The sequence below is a fragment of the Charadrius vociferus genome, unplaced genomic scaffold (assembly GCF_000708025.1).
Source record: "Charadrius vociferus isolate BGI_N301 unplaced genomic scaffold, ASM70802v2 scaffold436, whole genome shotgun sequence".
Classification (NCBI taxonomy): domain Eukaryota; kingdom Metazoa; phylum Chordata; class Aves; order Charadriiformes; family Charadriidae; genus Charadrius; species Charadrius vociferus.
In genome coordinates, this window is record NW_009649187.1 from 2115127 (window position 1) to 2131849 (window position 16723).

The 16723-nt window shown below is 37.2% G+C and overlaps 1 protein-coding gene across 1 annotated transcript in view; it reads right to left on the reverse strand.

The window, feature by feature from the left end:
- Nucleotides 1–16608, reverse strand: part of PCGF5 (polycomb group ring finger 5) — a 28547-nt gene extending 11939 nt beyond the window's left edge. The window contains exons 1-4 of the mRNA XM_009888697.1: nucleotides 16313–16608; nucleotides 5166–5262; nucleotides 488–543; nucleotides 313–372 (exon numbers count right to left, since the gene is read on the reverse strand). Of these exons, the coding sequence (XP_009886999.1) occupies nucleotides 313–372; nucleotides 488–543; nucleotides 5166–5262; nucleotides 16313–16424 (325 nt within the window). The 5' untranslated portion in view covers nucleotides 16425–16608. The remainder of the gene's footprint in view (nucleotides 1–312; nucleotides 373–487; nucleotides 544–5165; nucleotides 5263–16312) is intronic.
- Between the last annotated feature and the right edge of the window lie 115 nt (nucleotides 16609–16723).

Sequence of the window (16723 nt, forward strand, 5' to 3'; positions counted from 1 at the left end):
AAAAAACTCAAGTAGTTCTGCATCTTGCTGCATCAAGAAAATTAAGAATTCAACTGGAAAACTGCATGAGTGTTGAAATTAAGAGCTTAGGGTACTGTAAATAAAAATAATGGTAAAACAGCTAGTGTTTGTAAAACAACTGGTTAATACGTAAGCAGCAGTACATGAAGACATTTACACAGATTTGTTATAAATTTCTGTAGTCTCTTTAAATTCAGTAAAAACAATGTACATGCAGCAGTGTGTGAAGAAACAGGGCTTAATGAGCAATGTTACTTAACATACAGATAAGAGAGGGAACAAAATCATCACCTTGTCCATTTTCTTGAGGTTTGTTTTTCTTCCAAAATTCGATCTCTCGCTGCAGTTCCTCTAGTTAACATCAAAGAACAGTAATGTGAATTTTTAAATCAATATTACAGGTAAATCATTAGAAACGGCCATATTCCCTCCATCAACCCAAACAGGTACCAAATCAGAAACTTACGTTCTCGAAGTCCGGGCACGAGCTTAAATATAATTTCCTCTAAGGTGTTATCCAGCCTTTCAAAGGGAAAAAAAATTACATTTCTCATTAAGTAGAAACGAGCATTTTAAATATTTTTAGCCTTTAAACAACAAAACCGTTTGAATAATAAAACGAACTGCATATTTTTGGTAAATACTACATCACGTAAAAACCCAATTGATTTTAGCTTGAGAGACAACATGCATTAAAAGCTTATCTCAACCACCTCCTGAACTGATTTCTTTTAGAAATAAGTAAGGAATTTATTTTTTCAATGTATAAAGACAAAAATGAAGCTGAAGAGAACACACATTATACTCTAAAATTTTCATTGTTGTAATTTGTGTTACTAAAAAGAACAAACTGGAAAAGTAGGATCCAATTTTAAGGTCCACATCATGAGTAGTATTCATGAAAAGTATAAACTCCGTTATCATACTAAGTGTTCAAGTGCTCTGTAATAAGACTGTTATGAAAACCTGAACAGACTATTCCCTACTCATTACAACACAGACAAACAAATCTTGGCAGGATAAAGAAAACCACAGAGCATCCATGCTGCTCTGGCTAGACAGTTCCCGGTACCCAACCTAATTCATTTAAACTATTTAAATATGCCATGGGTTTGTCTACCGGACAACAGTACACAGCACAGGCATGTCCTCCGGTACCCGGGAACGATCTATCGTTCTCTATAGTACCACCAAAAATAGCTGTTACAGTCCCCTCCAGAGGACACTGTGCATTTACCTTTTTTGTTGAAGCTAAAATATTTTTCTTTGCCTTTCTCTTAATTTTACCTATTCTCCTATTCATTTAGTTTATCATCCCCCTTGTAGTTCCACTCCCTCTCCCTCCCTCACTTATCCTTCAGTGTCCTCTGTCTCTCATTCTGTCTCATTTTCCTTTCTCTCCTCTGTCCTCTACATCCTATAAACAGCATCTCCCACTGCCCCCAGCCTAAACAGAAACCCATGACAAAACAAAGTACTAAGTACTACTGCCAGAGAAATTAAGTACCTTGATATTCAGTCAGAACCTACAATACAATAATTGCTTTTCTTATATTTTTCATTGCCTTCATTTTTCATCTCAATAATGATATATGTCTCTCTGTACACATACATGTATGTATATATGCAAATATGTATGTGTAGATGTTATTACTGATGCACCATAGGCCTCTTCTAAAACACATAACTGTTCTTTATCTTTTGTTCACTAGCAACAGCAAAGTAGGAAGAAGACTGAATGATTTTATTGTTGAGGAATGCCTAAAAGCCATTTTAATAGATAACAATTATCACCTTATAATAAATATATAAGCATTCCAGATTCTCTTTACAGAATTTGTATTTTTAATTAAAAGTTTACAATTAGACTTATTACCCAATCATCTTGTTTTGAGACTAATTCCTTATGTTATGTATCAGTTCATGGGCACATTCATACCATAAGAATATTCACATTTAAGCTATGACTTTTTCAATTTTTAAATTGCTGCTTCTAATAAGAACAAAAAAAAAAAATATTCAGCAAGTGAAACCCACCTCCCCTAAACCAAAGCAGCGTAGAGAGCACTTTCTCACAGATTCGAAGAAAAACAAATTCATGGGATGTCAGAGGACTTATCTTCTAATAGATGACAATACAGGTCTACCTTTCCAAATGTTATGTTAACTCTTCTAGCCTCTCCTCTCAATAGCTAATGCAACTAGATGGTACTGCTCTCTATGAAGTTCCCACAGCAGAGCACTGGGAACTTGGGAACCTGTCTTGGAGATGGAATTCATTTCACATTGTAAGAAAGCTCCAATCTTCATAATGTACTCATTAAGAGAAAAGAAATAAGGACTTCAAAAGAGAACATTACTACCTTAATTCAAAATCCCACTAACCGTTCCTCAGGATAGTATAACACATGCTGGTTTTTCTACATTTATTTTTGAAAATTTCCACTTAGCATTTTCTAATTTGTCTTCAATGATGAATTAGAAAAAGAAAAGTCGCTGGTCATGCCAACATCGCAAGAAAACCAGTCAAGCGATGCTAGCAGCAAAACCAGGCTTCATACTCTAGTCAAAGACTTTATTTTATTTCAAAAACTGAACAAAAAGAGCTATTTTGTCCTTAGGAAGCCTAAATACTAATTAGTATTTTAAAAAGTGCAGAAAAAAAATAACATTTATCTGATCTTTAAGTACGGGGAAACTAAAACTATAGGGAAAAAAATTTAGGAAATTAAAAAGATTCTCAATTTCAGATGCATCTTACGGTGTTCCTATTATCCATGCCCATGAGCACTCTGTAGCAAAGATTTGAATTTCTATGACTCGCATCAAACTTGTTCCAAAGTGAAACTACTTGACATAACTCCAAAGTTGGTCTCAGTCACTTAATTTGATACTTCCTGTTACAGTTGAAACAAGAACATTCATATTTTAGACACACCTCTTCCCTCCCCCCCCATCTTCCAACCTCCAAATCAGAATGTGTATAAAGAAGAACCAAGCATTTGCCATCTCCATGTAGTTTCTTTTCACCTCTCCTGTGATATTGAATGAGTTACAAGATCAAAGCTACTTGCTGATAATTGCTAATTATGTGAAGTGAAGCAACCGAAGAGTATCACTCAGGACAACTTGCATCCAAAGAAAGACGCTACCAAGAGAAAAAGAAGCCTGCCTTCACAGTATAACCGACCCAGACGCAACTGAATATCGCTGATGCAGAATTCTGCTGCTATATCAGGAAAGGGAATTCTGGAATTCAACACTCTTCCCGGATTTTCATTTTAGAGCTCAATGTTGAATTTCAGACTTAGGCTTATAGTTTCAACAGACTCTAAGTGCTGCCAACTAGAAGATACATCTAAAAAGCTCACATAATTATGAAGTTAACAGTTGGACTTGATGATCTCAAAGGTCTTTTCCAACCTAAACGATACTATGATTCTATGAAGTTATTCAGAATTGAGTTTATAAAGTTGTTTATAAAGTTTATCTCAAAGATCTCAGTTAAAAATACTATCTTGAGTGTTCAACACCATTTCTCAGAGAATGACTGCATTCTTGAGCAATAATGGGGCTGGTCTCTCTGCAGTCAGACGTATTAAGTATCTGCAGTAAGACGTATTAAGCTATGCAGGCAACATCCAAAAAAGATAATTCCATTACGCTACTTGTATGCTCTTCTGATTATTAGTTTAGCAAATGTTTAAAACTGTTTCATAAAATACAACCAGCAAGATCCTAGTTATATGCAGTTTGTTGGCAAATAAACCCGATGACTGTAAAAGCAGTTTGAGGAAATAATCACAGACAAAATAGCTTTTCCCACATTTCTGGCTTGTGGTCACAACTTTTCTCACCCTTCTATCATTTCCTGCTTTAGCATGCTATTATTTTACTAAACATCTACTAGATGTTTCAGAGAATGCTTTTTTCAGCTCCTATGAAATGGTACTGTCAGAATAAAAGAAATATTTCTAAAATGCTTATTAGTAGCCTTATGCACTCTATATAGCTTCTTCTGTTGTGGCTGACACAGTGCCCCAGACACTGACAGGAGATCAGAAAAATACTTATGGTAAACATCCACACAAACCATTTAGCCCTACCCTTCCAAAAACATTTAGATGATAAAGCCTTAAGCTAATGACTCCCTTTAGAGTTGCTGAATTTAATTTCTCTCACCTATCCTCTTGGTATATAACTGAAGTATGGGAATTGCTCTGCACACACCAGTCATAAAAATAAAAGCAAAATATGACAAATTGTAGCAAAACCAATGATTTTAGGAAATTATACTAACCCTAGTAAATTCCAGATGTAAATATTTCTTCTAACATTGATGTAAGAATATTTTTTCCTAAATTCTAATTGCAAACTAATAATACTGGTATGGGGGGGAAGAGGTGGAGGGAGCGTTGGGAATGAGGGCAAGGAGTGGCTTCATTCTTTTAGGAAAAGTTCTTCCACTTATGATGACATTTCTTGATTTCTCCATACTAGGCTATCACCTTTGTTTCAGCATAACATCACTAAAAGAGAATCCAGAATTTCAAGAAAAATAATTGTTTAAACAGAGATTAGTTGCTGTGATATAAAAAATGCAAACTCTCAAGAAAGGGCATTTTCAGTGTCAAAACTTTCATGAGTGTCTTTTCTTTAATCTGACAGCAGATTTCAATTCAGATTGGTAAACAGACCCCTTGGAAAACATTCAGTTATTTGCATGATTCATTTTCTGCATTACTCTAAGAAGAGAAAAAAAAAGTTGCATGTAGTTTGGAATGCCCTAAATAGTTTGAAAAAAGAAAGTCTAGAACTTCATTTCATGTAAAGGACAAAAGGTATGTGGTTAATTTCTTTGTTTAATAGCGGTATTAAAATACTAGTTTTAATTTGTACAATATACCCAGCACTGCTGTGTCTTTCCCTTATCTTTCCTCCTTTTATTACATCTGAAAACACTTGATTTACAATTTATTGGGAGATGAAAAGTTGACAGAATCTATGGCCAAGAACAGTTGATATATATGTTATACAAATAAACAAAAAATTTAATTCCCTTTCAAGATAAAGATATTAAGATTAATTTTTATAATTATTTTTTGTTCTTCCATTACCGCAAATGCTGTACAATGTCATCTTACCTTAACATTTCTAGTGGATTGGTCTCATGCACTTGGTTGCCACACCTGGGACAGTCATTGCTGTCTTCAAAGTGTTGAACAATACAAGTCTTACAAACTGAAGGACAAAAAAAAAAAAGAAAAAACTCAACTTAGATCAAGATCTAAATAATATTTTTTGAACATGACCTAATGATACCAGCTAACTACATGCAAAGATAAAAGAGTATTATTTTAAACCAAATAATTACAATGTCTCTTATCCACTTCTTGTTCCTCAAAGCCATAGCTAGTTCTGCTCTGCCAAGACACCGAGTTCAGCAGAACAGGTTAGACAAGCACTGCTTTAAAGTATGCAGTATTTTTACTACTTATAATTCTCCCAGCATCATAAAATGCAAAGCTCATACCATGTAGCACATGTAAAGAACAGGTTCTGAGAAAGTGCATGCTGGGGAACTCCAGCCCAGCAAAGCCAATATCCACTTCACATAATATGAAATGACTTATGCACATTATTTTCTTTCCAACGCTGTTGCTGGCAACTGAAAATGCTGTTGTAAGTACCTCTTGTCAGACAAAAAGTTCACAGAAATTGTACACAGGTTCAAAGTGGCTATTTTTCCCTTTTGACATAGCACCTTCAAAAGCAATGACAGAACTTACAGTAAACACTTAATACTTGCATCTTATAATGAAAAATTGGGATCATGACCATGGCAAGTATAAACAAACCCAAACCAACAACGATGTGAATTTAAAATCTAATAAACTGAAATAAAACTGAACAAGGTTCTACACTATTGTTGCTTCCAAATGATTAATTGCAGACTGTAAATTTTACTGCCATTAATAAGAAAATGGAACCCAAGCTGATGAGAACAAATATGCCTGCTATTATTACTGTGTTACAACATTCTGGATGGAGATAAACTCTACCCTTTGTTTATTATTACTTCACCTAAACTGAAATGAGAACTGCAAATTCATCAGTAAATGGACTGAAAAAAGAAATGGACTGCTGCAATTGCAATATGCTTTCTGCTGAAACACTGTAATTTCTTTCATCAATTACCTAAAGAACTAACAGTACCTCTAAAGCAAGCCGGTAAATCCTAATTATATGACAATCTTTATGGAATCTTGAAATTCCTTTAACAAATGTCACCTAACGAGCGAAGTCTGCATTTATCTTTGCCTCAGTATGCTCAGAAGTGTTACTACAAATCAGCTGATGCTGATAACGTACACACATTAAACCTCGGTGTAGGTGGTTTTTTCCAACTGCTTTTCCAACATTAACTTAAAGACATTAACTTCATAGCTTTGTTGAAATTACAGTGAACTCTCCCCTTCCAGTCTGACGGGCAGACCTCCGATCCCGCTGGCTGGCTCCTGGCACCCTCCCCAAGCTCAATGGCTCCCGCAGTGCTGGGTGCAGGGCAGATTTCCCATGATGTGGTGAAAGGAGCTCAGGAAGTCCCCGAGTCAAACAAGCCCAGTAAGTGGGATGCAGAGCTGTCCTCTGCGCATGGGGACTCCCAAGCAGAGCTGAGAACACCGATGCTGTGACAGCACCATTCAGCCCTTAGGACATGAGTGAATGTTTTCTTTACCTCAAGTTGGGAGGTATTTAGTGCTGGCATACAGATGCAAGAACCTGTAATCACAGAACTCTTCTTATATCACAGATCTTTTACAATTTGTTAAATTACTAGACTTAATTGATTTTTGCACATGCATTCCCTAACACTTCCACAGGGTAAGAAATCTAGTACAGAGCAGCAAACGTGACATTCTGTACCTACAACATTTCTTCACTTTTCTATATACTTTTTATAACATACTCCTAGAACTAAAAGTTTTGTGACTACACTTACAGAACACAAAGAATTTTATCACCCGCACAGAAGCCCAACAGAGCATTTAAGAACACGCTTAAATTAAAGCACAAGTGCCAGTAACTTTTAAAAAATGTATATGGTTAAGATTTCTATAATCTCTCTTCATCAATATAACTGAGAATCTCCTCTAGAACTGAAAATAACAGAAGTTATCCTCGAAATTGAAAAGATATGAAGATTCTCAGCTCAAAGCTTTTCTTAAGCTGTGGTGTCCGCACACATTCAACCCAGGGGCAAACATCACAAGGTGGAATTCTTTAGCTGATCAGTAGCTCCTCAGCCATCCCAGCTCCCGTAACTATCTGAACTATCTTTCCTTCTGTCGCCCACCTGAAATACAAAGCAGCACAGGGAGCAACTGAAGACATAGTTCAGTTCCTTCACTAATCAAAACCCAGACACATACACACAACGAGATAATGGGGAAGAGGCACAGACAGTGAAATACATACAAAAATCAACTTTCTCAGAATATCAATCACTGTTCTCTTTTCTTAAATTAATGCACTAGGTGGGTAAGGGTTAGAGCTTTCTGATTTCAACTAGCTATGCCAAGGTTAAACAGGTGTGGGATTTTTTTCATTTCTTCACCTACATCTATTATAGACATTTTTAACTGCGTTATTTGCTTTAGATATCACTATTGTTGGGGTTTTTTTTACCTTAAAATGATTTAAGTTTTGCAGGAATTTAGGGTAAATAGATAAGAACATGACATTGCTCATCAAAAAGTGCCATGAATGTGCTCTGCGGTGGATTTTTTTTTAAACAAAAATCCATATTCTAAGCACAACTTCCAGCACCTTCAGAGGTAACAGGGCATACCCTCATTTCAGGCACACAGCCCTGGAGAGGAAGGAGTGTTGTATAGTAACATGTAATAAACAAACAGCCCTCTCACCTGTAGCTAGACATCAGGGTCCCCACTTGGTCCCCTAAGGTCAGGAAGTGTCACAAGAGGGTCTCAGATGAAGAAGCAGCATCACTTTCCCAAAGTTACAATTTTTGAACAGGCATTGCCATAAGACATAATGCTCTGTAAAAAACATACAAAGGAACAAATAGGAACCCTACAGGTGTCCAGACCTGAATTACTTGCAAGCAGCCATCAACACCGTTCAAGTGCACAGACAGAATTTGGTTAGCTGCCCAAACAACAGAATGTAATATTCTCAAAAAATGTTCGTGCTTATCCTCAAACGCTAACTACTGTACCTTCACTTTTTTGATACTACCAGTAGTCATGAAGATTGTCCAAAAGCTAAGTCACGGGAATGCCATGTCATTTGAATTGAAAAAAAACAACCACCAATAACACTAATTAATATGAAATTATGATGCAGTGTTCATGAGAAAGCTATGATGAAGTGATCTTTTCTTTCTGAGATAGGCCATCCATGTCATTCATTTATCTTGCTCTTCTTGACAAGTGAAAAATGAGCCAATCATAAAAAGGTCCTACTCTAAACACAACAGGAAATCAAAACAAAGACAATGTGGCACAAAACCAGGATGGAGAAGGCTCTTTAACTGATAGTATTACGTATTGTAATCATTGTGAAAAAAAAAAAAATATCAGTGGCTAAACTGCATTTAAATTTATTTAAGCAATGCGGAGATTTTTAGAAAGAAGATAGTCTAGAAAAGGAAATATTGCCATGAATGGAAATAGTTAACATCGTTGAAAATCACATCTTCCCTGTTCATTAATGGAGAAGATGTCTTCCTCCTATTTATCAAAAAAAAAACCCAGGACATTTTTTGGGCATGATTCTTCTACACTATTGAAGTAGAGTCCATCAAAGCAGTTAAATGTAGAGGTACTAGGAGTACGTGAAGTAAACCAAAGGACTAAATAGGATTAACTAATTAAATCTGATATCAGATATAAAAAAGTCCAAAAAAAAGAGTCCTAGAATAAGCACTTCTTGGATTACTTCAATGAGAACAAAAATAACCATTCTCTGCCTAAGCTTCTCAAGGAATCTGTGAAATATGCTACTGTCAATTAAGCTCTTCAACTGCAGCACCTGATACCTCATAATCCTGCTATCTATATTGTGCTGAAGGTGGAGATGATACACTACTTCTGTCAGGACAAAGTGTACAGACTAGTGGTGGGTGATGACAATACTGATGAAAACTGCAAGGTTAAGAATCATCTGCAGTCTCAGAAATTCCGTTAGTTGGAGAACCTCAATTTAAAGACTGGGGGGGGGGAAGGGGGGGGGCTGAGAAACTGGTATGATGATGAAATTGTAACGTCGAACAGTTGTGAATAATGGTCATATGGCAATTCAGCTGAAAGTTGCTGAGGTAAGTAACATAAGGATTTGATTTACTCTAGACCTTTTCTGACTTGACTTCACTGAAATTGAGCTTAGGAATAACTCTTTTTCAATGGAGAACCGCAAGTGAGATGGAGCTCCTCTTCTGCTAACTCCTATAATAAAGGAAGGGGGTTGTTCTTTAATCTTTTTTTTTTCCTTTGTAAGCCTCCTGTCCGGTAGAAACAGCAGCATCTCGATGGAGTCAGTCTTTCTAACCTGACACCAATTTTAAATGATTGATAAAGAATAAAACAAATTGAAAAAAACATTGTAAGCGTAATTGGTATTGGTCAATATTAATTTTGGAACTGATAAGCCTAACCCCTAACCTTCTCTTATTTGGGAAATTTTTAGCAATGGAGACTCTAAGATTAGCACAAAAATTCTTCAATAGGATTACCAGTGGCTTCGTATCAATACCAGTGGTTTCTTTTTTTCCAGTAAGGAATTAGTACTAGCCTCCTTCAGAAAGCATTTCCCTGTGTTTTAAGAATGACGTGCCTAAAGTACTTTGAAGAGAATGCAATTCGCTTCACTTGCTCTTAGGATCCCTGCTCCATTCATGTCAGAGAAGTTCTCGAAGTCAGTGATGAGATGACACTGATATAACTGCTTTTAAAGGGTCTCATTGATTTGTCTTGTAAAGATATTTTAAACTTGGCTTTGCTGTACTTTCTGTTTGTTTTCCAAACTAAAGACAAATAGGACCTATCTGAGCTACAGCTTTCATCTACACCGAGAAGAAATTTGAAATTATTACTGTTCAGAAGAAGAACAGTAATAGAAGAAGATAGATAACTAACGCACTTACCTAAAGTCAGATGATTGACTCACCAAAACCTCCCAAATACTAAACACTGCTAAACATAAAGCCTGCTAAAATCCACAATAACATAACTTGAAGAAATATTTATAATATAAACCAATCTATGGAAAGGAACTGAATTCCTCAGTCTAAATATATTTACGTGCTGTCTTTATACCTTTTTTTGAGTGGTCCAAAAATGGAACTAATGATTAATGAAAAGCTTAATCTCCAGTGTAAGAGAGGTCTTTGAGTAGAATATATACAGACAAAAAATCATAAGAAACCAAGAATCTTAAGCCAGTCCTATACGGATGTATTCCCTACCCCAACCAACATACAGATCTGGATCAAGTGTTTGTGCTGCCAGCTCAAATCACGAGGTCATTTTATACCATGAAAAACCTCTTAAAATTGTAAACCAATACTGTAGTAACCTAAAACAACTTTTGCTTTTTCTCATGTAAAGCTATGGTGCTGTGCGGATTTGCCTGTCAAAACTAAATGAGATTTACCCATAGCAATGTAAAAGTAAAAATACACATAAGTTCTACCACTCAAGAATAATGAACTGATATGTGATACTCCTAGTAGGAGTAGGACCATCAACCAGTATTTTCAGATATGATAGGTATAATCATCCTCTGTTATTCTCAATATAAAACACTGAACATTTTTCAAAGCCTATCACTTTGAAGTTTTAGGGAACAGGATGAAATCTAAGTATTGGGTGAAAAGGGTAGGGAAAAAGGAAATCTTTAAACACAACTAAATTACAGATATGTTTAATTCACCACCTTGAGGGAGGGGAACCAAACCCAACCCAAAAACCTTTAACGCTTCCAGTACAGATTAACAAAATGACATGGTTTCACTTACTTTACTGTAGGTCACGGTGTGGCAGCAAACAGGCAAAAGAAAACAGCTGAACCAAAATGTACATAGTTTGCAGAATTTTGAGGCATGTGCTACGCATGCCAGTGAAATGAGGACCTGAATGTCATGGTTGTACTCTGACACTTCAGATGAGCCACAATAAAGTTAAACTCACATAAGATGATTTACAATAGCTGATAAAAGTACTCGTGTGACACATGCTAGTTGGCTGGCAACCATAACATACTACACAATGCTACATTTTCCAATACAGAGGTATGTGGTTCACACATTCTTTCAGATCTTTGTAATCAGCTGAAAAATACAGATACAAGTGTCAGGACGGTGCTGTATGTCATCTTATGCAAACAAAAAAAAGTACACATCTTATGTATATCTACACGCCTATTGTTCAATGAGAAGACTCTTCCTAGGTATTTTTAAATGCTGATAAACAAGGTACCTAAATAAAATCTCATATTGCATTTTTTAACAAAATATTCTACAGGAGAAAGTTTGATCAGTTAATTGTGGGACAAATTCTCTGTCAGACCTCATCCTTTGAATTCTTCCAAGGATGTCCTCTCTCAAAGTTAATCACTCTCTCATAGTGAGCAAAGGAGGGGGGCACAGGATACACACAGCTAGTGGAACATCAAACCCATCTCAGTGACAGCAAATGACTTGCTACATCTCTGTGCTATGTTCAATGAAGTATTTAATTAGCTACCTTAAACCTGCTTTAAAAGCACTTATTTTTAGGGAAACCGTCTGCAGAAAAACAGGACAGAAAACTTTGATATACTTCATTACCCTTCTCAGAAACTATACATGTGAGGTGACTACACTGTTAATTACAACTACCGAACACAGCCAGACTGGATTCCCTTCTGTTAAAAGGGAGAGAGAATTTCAATGCATGGTGATCAAGAAAGGCTTTTTGGGTTAAAATCTTCTTTCAAAATCAGACAGATCTGCTAACCTTTAAGACCTGCTACATGCTACCAACTGAAGCATCTACAGGAGGAGTACAAAAGCAGCTCAGCTTGACTGTCTAAGAGTGGGAAATTTTGCTGCAGTAAAGTCTTCTGGTGAGAGCGTAAGTTTTTAGCAAGATCTGAAAAATACTCCGGTTGCAAGATTATTGGTTTGATGTTTAAAATTACAGCTCTGGTTATTTTCCTGCATGGAAGGACATTTCTGAAAGTTCCTAGACTGCACTCGTTGACAATTTCTTAAGGCAAATACTAGAGAAACCAACTAGGAGTAATGAACCACTTGACCTGCTGGCCATGAACAAGGAAAAACTGGTGATGAATACAGCTGCAGATGGCAGCTTGCCTTGCAGTGACCTCAGGATGACTGAGTTCAGGATCTTGAGGAAGGATATAAAGTTAAGCCACAGAGTTAGGACTCTGAACTTCAGGCGATGGGACTTCAGCTTGTTTAAGCAACTGCCAGTCAGATTTCCTAAAGAAGCTATCATTAGAAAGAAAGGAAAGCTGGATGGTTTTCTTAAAAGGAAATTTATTTAGAGCTCAAGAATTAACCAGCCCATCGTACAGGGAATTTTGTCAGAAGAACTGCTTAGTGCACAAGATTCCTAATTAATACGCAAAAACCAGAGCATATTAGAAGTAGAAACAAGGATGGGAAACAACAGGATATAAAATCATTGCTCTGGCACTTAGGGACGAAATTAGGAAGGCCAAAGCCCAGTCACAGCTAAAACTTGATGAAAGACATAAGGGGATTCTGCTAGTAGCTGAAGGAAGTCGAGACAAAATGTGGGTCTGTTAATAAATGAGGGAAACAACTTAGGAATAGACCATACAGAAAGGTTTGAAGTCCTCAATACCTTTTTTGCCTCAGTTGTCACAGGAAGAGCCAGATCTCCATGCATACCAGCATGATTTGGGAAGGACAGGGATGACCAGCACCCCGGGAGCAGCAGGTTAGGGACTACCAAGAAAAGCTGGATGTATTCAAATCTATAGGCCAGGTAGGATTCACTAAGCTGAAAGCTTATCACCATAATCATGGTGATTACGGGAAGTGCCTGAACACTGGAAAAGGGTAGTGTATTATGCCCACCTTTAAGAAAGATGGGAAGGATGACCCAGGTAACTACAGCTAACAGTCTCCCCTAGCTCCCTGGAAAGATGGCAGACCATGTCATGTCCCTGGGAATCAATTTCCAACCACGTGAGGGACAAAAACATAATCAGGAATAGGCAATATCGATTAGCAAAAGTGAATCATGGTTGAGGCAAGCAGGTGATATAACAACAGCCTATATCACTTGCATAGCAGTTACAGGAGTGATGGAGCCCAGCTCTTCCTGATAGTGGCAAATAGTATAACAAGCAGCGATGGTCACAAGCTGTTGTTTGGTGGGACATTCAGAAAAACCTCTTCACTAGGTAAATAGCGTAGCACTGGAAACAGTTATTGAATGAGGCTGTGGAGACTCCACACTTGGAAATTCCTAACTCAACTACACAGAGAGCCAGGGCTTGATCTGGTGTAGTGTTGGGAAATAATCTGCCTCATGCATGAAGCTGGCCTACACAACCTCCAGATGTCCCTTCCAACCAACATTTCTACCATTGTGTAAACAGTCTGATATTTTTTTAGAACATTAAAGAATGTTCCTAAAGAAAGTTTATTTTCCAAGTTTTGCAAACGTACACTGTACTGAACAACAGAGTGACTCAGGAGACAGATGATGGGACGTACCCTTTAGCTCTCATCTAGCTTGCTTCAACCAGTAGTTCTTAAATATCCTTGACAACTGAGTAACAGACTAGAAAAAAAGGTCTCGGTCCATAAAACAAACCCATTCTTTTGCAAGTAGCAAAAAAGAAACAAAGTACTGGAATTGCAGAATAATTATTTCATAGTAATATAAGCATTTCCTTCCCAACAGATGGGCACCAGCCGTACAAACCTTCCTAAGTTGAACTTACTCTTCCCAGTAAATAGTGGAGCTGTCTAGTCTATCCAACATTTCCCAAAACCACATAAAAAAAAAAAAATCTTATTAAGAAGGCACACATTTCTCAGAGCAGAACTTTACTGCTTAACATTTTTCAGCAACACAGAAGATGTGAATTAACCACTAACTGATTCGGTTACTACTGATCACATCAGTTCCTCTGTGATCACTGGAGAACACCTATGTCAATACATGCTTTTCATCTAGTCCAGAGTAACACGCTGTACTCCCATTATCTAATGAATTTATGCTGCTTCTTAAGCCATTAATATCTGCAGATTTTGATCATTTGTGCAACACTGTTTTGAATTACGGCAGTTACCAGTGTAAGATAAATACCAAAGAACAGTTAAAATCATGGTATTTTGTGGTAACTATTTAGATATGACTGCAGAACCATACCTGTACTTCAACAAAAAAAAAAAAAAAGTTTATATATTTTCTAAAAGTCAAAGTGTAAATTAATTTATCAGAGTATCTTCCTGAATTCTGCCACATACAGATCATCATTTCCCCTACAGACATACGACTTCCATATCACCACTTGACGTTTTTAACTTTTCTTGCCATCATTGTAAGCTTCATATTTTGCCAACTAAACTTTGCTTTAAAGAAACACCACCTTCTTTCCTGCAGTTCTACCTAATGACCCAAACACATGGCAGCTTTTCTGTGAGGAGACCTGTGCAACTATACGGCAGCTCAGTAAAATTCACATGCACTGATCTGGGGACAGGGCTGTAACAGAACTGTCCCAGTGAAGAGTTCACAATCTACAAGTGAACAAGAGAAACAGATGCTGCTGAAAAAAAAACCCACTCCTTCTGCCATTATTGTTTTGTAATGGGAGCAAAAGTAAATAAACAAATAAATTATCTAAACAGAAAGATACCATAATGAAAACAATTTTTTTCTAAGTCTAAGCTGATTTCTGATGCAATTTTTTTCTCCTCACCCCAACCTTTTAAAAGTTGCTATTGTTCATTGAACTTCAACAATAAAAAAATTAACTGATGGTGGAATTTTTCCATTTTCTTTAAAGAGAAAGAAATAACTTAATAATAGCTAATATACCTTTCTCCCTCCTGTTTTATTTCAAGTTCTTATAAGGACACTTTGCTTAACTTCTCTCCTCCTGAACTTAAATTCCTTTACCAAGTAACCCAAACCAGAAGAATAATACCACAAAACATGTTATAACCCTTAGCTGATGTTAGACTTGGAAAAAGTCAGTTCAACACTATTTTTTCTCAAAAACAAAACTAAAAATAGTATTATTGCAATGGTAAAGAGTATTATCTTTGTACTATGAGCAACACATAGGAATTACAAGTTTCAATTCTCTATGTGCTTGATATACTAGTAAAAATTAGAAGTAAAAATTAACAGTGAAGACAATAACAACTGCAAGAATAACACCGTGCAGAAATGACAGAAATGCTAAGACAAGTCTTTTAACTAATATTTATTGAAGGTTTAAAAATGGAAAATCTACCAGAAAACATATATTCTCCCTTACTCTTCTTTTAGGACAATTCAAATTTTATTTGGAAAGACACCAAATTCTCCAGAAGGTCCAAGCAAACTATCTTCTAGTCAGGAATAAATGTAAAAAAATCAAACATGTAAGTAACTTAGCTTGTGGAAGTAAGACAACTGAGTTCATACATTTAATGTAGTTTGTACAAGCAAATGTTTTAGAAGTATTAAGAGCATAAGACAACCTGAATAATTTTCCTGCGTTGGTTTCATTTAGAAAAGGTCTACTCCCTAAATAAATATTTTGCCAACTTTCAAGTATTTCTATGCATTGTGCCATGGAACACATTGCAGAGAGATGTGAGCCAGTACTGACCAAACCGGTGTATCCATCATTCACACTGCCAACAGATACATTGGCTGAAGTTTCAAAAGCAGAGTTATGTTATCGAAATACCACACCCGACCTAATGATCTTACTTGAGATCTGCCAGGCCACAGCGATACGTTTGGTGCTAGAGCCAGCACGATCACCACCAGCTTGGGGTAAGCAAGCGGGTATCTTTACTCTGCAAGGTGTTAAGCAGAGTTGACATGCCCTCGAGATGACCAAATGGCAGGCCAGTGCCTCGGAAACCCCACCAGAAACTGCATACCATTTCATGCAACACTTCAGAAGTAACCAAAACCCAGTACGGATGTCACATTAAACACGCAACAACACTTCAAGGCAGTATCGCTTCCGAAGGAGGCGTGTGTTGCAAAGCACTACTTACAGGTATGGAGGCACTCGGTTACTGTGGTTGGCTTGATGAGATAGCCTTTACAGATATAGCAGGTGATATGAGGATTGAAATCTTTCACCAAGTGCTTCCTCTGAGTAGCCATTCGTGGGGTAGGCAGTGCGGGCAGTGCTCGGAGCCAGAGGAGCAGGTCTGAGAGGCGTCGACGCCCGCCGTTCACGAGAGCTGCCGCGCTGCTCTGGGCAACTGCACTTCTCCAGGCATTTGCTCTTAATTCTGGAGGTCTCACAGGGACGTGGCTCCTAACTCCTGCTCCCGGGCCAGGAGAGTCATTTTCCTACCTGTAACACACGTGCAGAGAGAGAGGCGAGTAAGCCTGGCGGCACGCCACCGGGGACGATGCCCGGGAGGACAAGTGTCGCCATGAACTTGGCAGGGCCCCCC